This window comes from Octodon degus, unplaced genomic scaffold (assembly GCF_000260255.1).
Source record: "Octodon degus isolate 3935 unplaced genomic scaffold, OctDeg1.0 scaffold00233, whole genome shotgun sequence".
In the NCBI taxonomy this organism is placed as follows: domain Eukaryota; kingdom Metazoa; phylum Chordata; class Mammalia; order Rodentia; family Octodontidae; genus Octodon; species Octodon degus.
Window position 1 is genome coordinate 2,339,095 of NW_004524809.1, and position 3,170 is coordinate 2,342,264.

The 3,170-nt window shown below is 50.9% G+C and overlaps 1 protein-coding gene across 5 annotated transcripts in view; it reads right to left on the reverse strand.

Moving 5' to 3' along the window:
• Tmem40 (transmembrane protein 40) overlaps positions 1–3,170 on the reverse strand; it is a 23,233-nt gene that overhangs the window by 11,065 nt on the left and 8,998 nt on the right. For 3 of the 5 annotated variants that reach the window (XM_023705902.1, XM_023705903.1, XM_023705901.1), the window contains 2 exons: positions 1,235–1,306; positions 632–778 (listed from right to left, as the gene is read on the reverse strand). In XM_023705902.1, coding sequence (XP_023561670.1) covers positions 632–778; positions 1,235–1,298 — 211 coding nt within the window. In that variant the 5' untranslated portion in view covers positions 1,299–1,306. The remainder of the gene's footprint in view (positions 1–631; positions 779–1,234; positions 1,307–3,170) is intronic. The other 2 variants (XM_023705905.1, XM_023705904.1) reach the window with 1 other exon arrangement.

Sequence of the window (3,170 nt, forward strand, 5' to 3'; positions counted from 1 at the left end):
AGAAAGAAAGAAAGAAAGGAAGAGAAAAGGAAAAGGAAGAAGAGGACAGAATTGTCTGCTCAATTACAGCACAGCTGTGCCCAAGAACAAAGGAACAAACTGAGGTGGCTGGGCTTAGAGAGGAAGAGGAGAACAGCACTGGTATATCAAGTACGTCACTTGGAGTGTGAGGGATTATGCTCCTAGGTGGTGTTGTCAACGTTTTGGTTCTTTGTTCTTTTCTCTCTTTTTTGTATCAGGAATCAAACTCAGGACAACGCATTGCATGCCAGGTGCTTGTGCCACTGACCTATATCCTTGGGCTTTCTTTTCTGTGTTTGTTTCTTTCTTTTTTTGGTTGAGGTTTCACTATGTAGTCCAGGCTGGCCTTAAAGTCAATATGTAACAAAGACTGGCCTTGGACTCAAGGCAACCCTCCTGCCTTGGCCTCGCTACTGCTGAGATGATGGGAATGCACCACCCCACCCTGTGGATAAAGTGTCTTTCTTGAGTATAATTCTGATGTACACATACACATGCGCACACTCACACATACACTATGTCTTAGGTTTCACTGTCAGTGCTGGGGAAGGAGCTCAGGGCCTATGCTCTGTCACTAAGCCAACCCCAGCCCAGAAGGTCTGTGCTGTACCTGAAGAAGAGGAGGAGGAGGATGAAGAAGAGGACGAGGAGGAGGATGAAGAGGAGGAGGAGGAGGAGGAGGACTCGTCTCTTTTATACTGCTTTCGGAAAAGCAGTCCAGCCTTCCTGTCTTGCTGGTGGAGCTCTGCCTCGCTGTCTGGGAGGCACACAGAAAGGGGTGAGTGTCCCTGCCTGTTCCCCCAGGATACCAATGCTGTAGGGGTTTGTGTGGCCCATGGGAGGGGCAGGAGGTCCTGGCTGTCTAGGAGGCCTCCAGCTAGAATATTCTGAACAAGGAGTCTGGGGGAACCACCCAACAGGAAGCTGGAAGAAGACCAGCAGCTCTAACCTCTTCCTGTCCTCCCCCATGGGACCAGCAGCACCACACCCATCTTTGAAGGACCTACCTCAGGGCCACCCAAGCCATGCCCTCCTGTGACTGTAGGTGCAGAAAGCACCTGAGGGTCCTCCCAGCGAGGGACAGCTGTGATGCACCTGGGAAAAGTCCCAACTCTGTGGTGCCCCTCAAGCTCAGCAGGGTTTCACCTCACGTGAGTGCCCTCTCCCCTAGCCTTCTGCCCAGAAACAGAGCCAGTGAACACACAGGGCAGACCTTCCGCTTCTCCGTGGATGTGACTTCTGTCTTGAGACTGGGAGGGGGATGCTGAAGTCTCCATGGCGTTCCCTGGAGGAAGAACAAGAATTAATTTCACAATATCTGTACTATATAAAGAGTTTGGGCCAAGGAGATGGCTCAGAAGCATAAGCACTTGCCTGGCAAGCAGAAGGTCCTGAGTTTGATCCCTAAAAAAAATTGACAAATAAATAAGAAAAAGGAGACACCTTTTAATCCTAGCATATAGAAGGAGGCAAAGGCAGGAGGATCACCATGAGTTCACGGCTAGCTTGGGCTACCTATTGAGTTCAAAGCCACATTGAACTACACAGTGAGATACTGTCTCAAAAAATACTAAATAAATAAAAGGCCTGGACATGGAGGGGAACCAGCCAAAGGTCACCCTTGTGGTCTGCATGTCTGGCAGCAGTGTCGGGAGGGGTGGTGGAGAGCAGGAATGAGCTGGATTTCATTGGGGCTGAGGCAGCTGCAGAGGCTTATGGATCTTTGAGGTTCATTTGCCTACTCTGCAAAGAACTCCGCGATTCAGGAGTAACTTATCCTGGGATGCTATCAGCAGGCCCTAGAAATGCTCCCCAAATGGAGGCTGGGTGTTTAAATAAGCCTGGGGACAGGTGCGATGCGCTTATACAGGAGTAGTGTGCTCAAGGCTCTGACAGTACCCACGCTGTCCCATCCCTTCTTCCCTCAGCACGCAGCTGACAGCATCAGCACAGCTGTGAGCAGTGCCCTCAGGTGGGCATCCCTGGTGTTCCTGAGGTTGCTTATCCTACTGGAATACAGGCCTGGGCACTCTCTCTGCCCACTCTGGACACTGCTGCCCTCCCGGGCCTGGTGCTGTTTGTCCTTGCCTCTCTCCATCAGGACACCTGGGGGAGACACTGAAGCACACATGTAGACATATCCCATTTCCTCTCAAAGCCTCAGTTTCCCCAAAATGCAAGATGGAGACAGAAAGTGTCCCTATCTTCCAGGGGTGTTCTCAGGCCCAAGATGGCAAGGGCTAGGAGCCCTTGGGGTAGGGACAGAGCTTTGTGAAAAGAAGATACAGCACTCTGCATCGGAGAACGTAGAGACACAGCAGCCGCAGTGCCTCTTACCATCTCCAGCTCCCCATTCATGCCATTCTCTTTTCTCTCCACCCTTCCTGCCTGCCATAGGGTCTCATTATTCCCCTGCTCCTCAAGTCGGGAGCATCTCACCTTCCTCAAGTTAGAGGAGATCATAACTGAGGCTCAGTTAGGCATTCTGGGCACATCTGTAATCCCAGCACTGAGGAGCTTGAGGCAGGAGGATCACCAGGCCAAACTGGGCTAGACCCTGTCTGAAAAAACCAAACCAAACCAAAAGTACAAAAATTCCTGAGGGCCCGGCGGCCGGGGGCGGGCCTGGCAGCCGTGAGTACAGGCAGCCAGCCGCAATGGCGCGGGAGACCCAGTGTGTGTGCAACTGAACACACAAAAGTATGAATATGGGAAACCAACATCCTTCCATTACCAGGCTTCAGGAAATGCAAAAGGAAGTAAAAAGTATAGAATAGCAGGTACTCAGCTTCAGTGGCCTGTCAAATGACAAGAATTACAAGAAACTGGAGAGGATTCTAACAAAGCAACTTTTTGAAACAGACTCTGTAGATACAGAAGGAAAAGGAGACATTCAGCAAGCTAGGAAGAGGGCGGCACAGGAGACAGAGCATCTTCTCAAAGAGTTGGAGCAGAATGCAAACCACCCACACCGCCTCGAAATACAGAACATCTTCAAGGAGGCCCAGGCTCTCGTGAAAGAAAAGATCATGCCCTTCTACAGCGGAGGCAGCTGCATAACTGATGAAATCGAGGAAGGCATCCAGGATATCATCCTGAGGCTAACACACGTTAAAACTGGGGGAAAGATCTCTTTGCGGAAAGCAAGG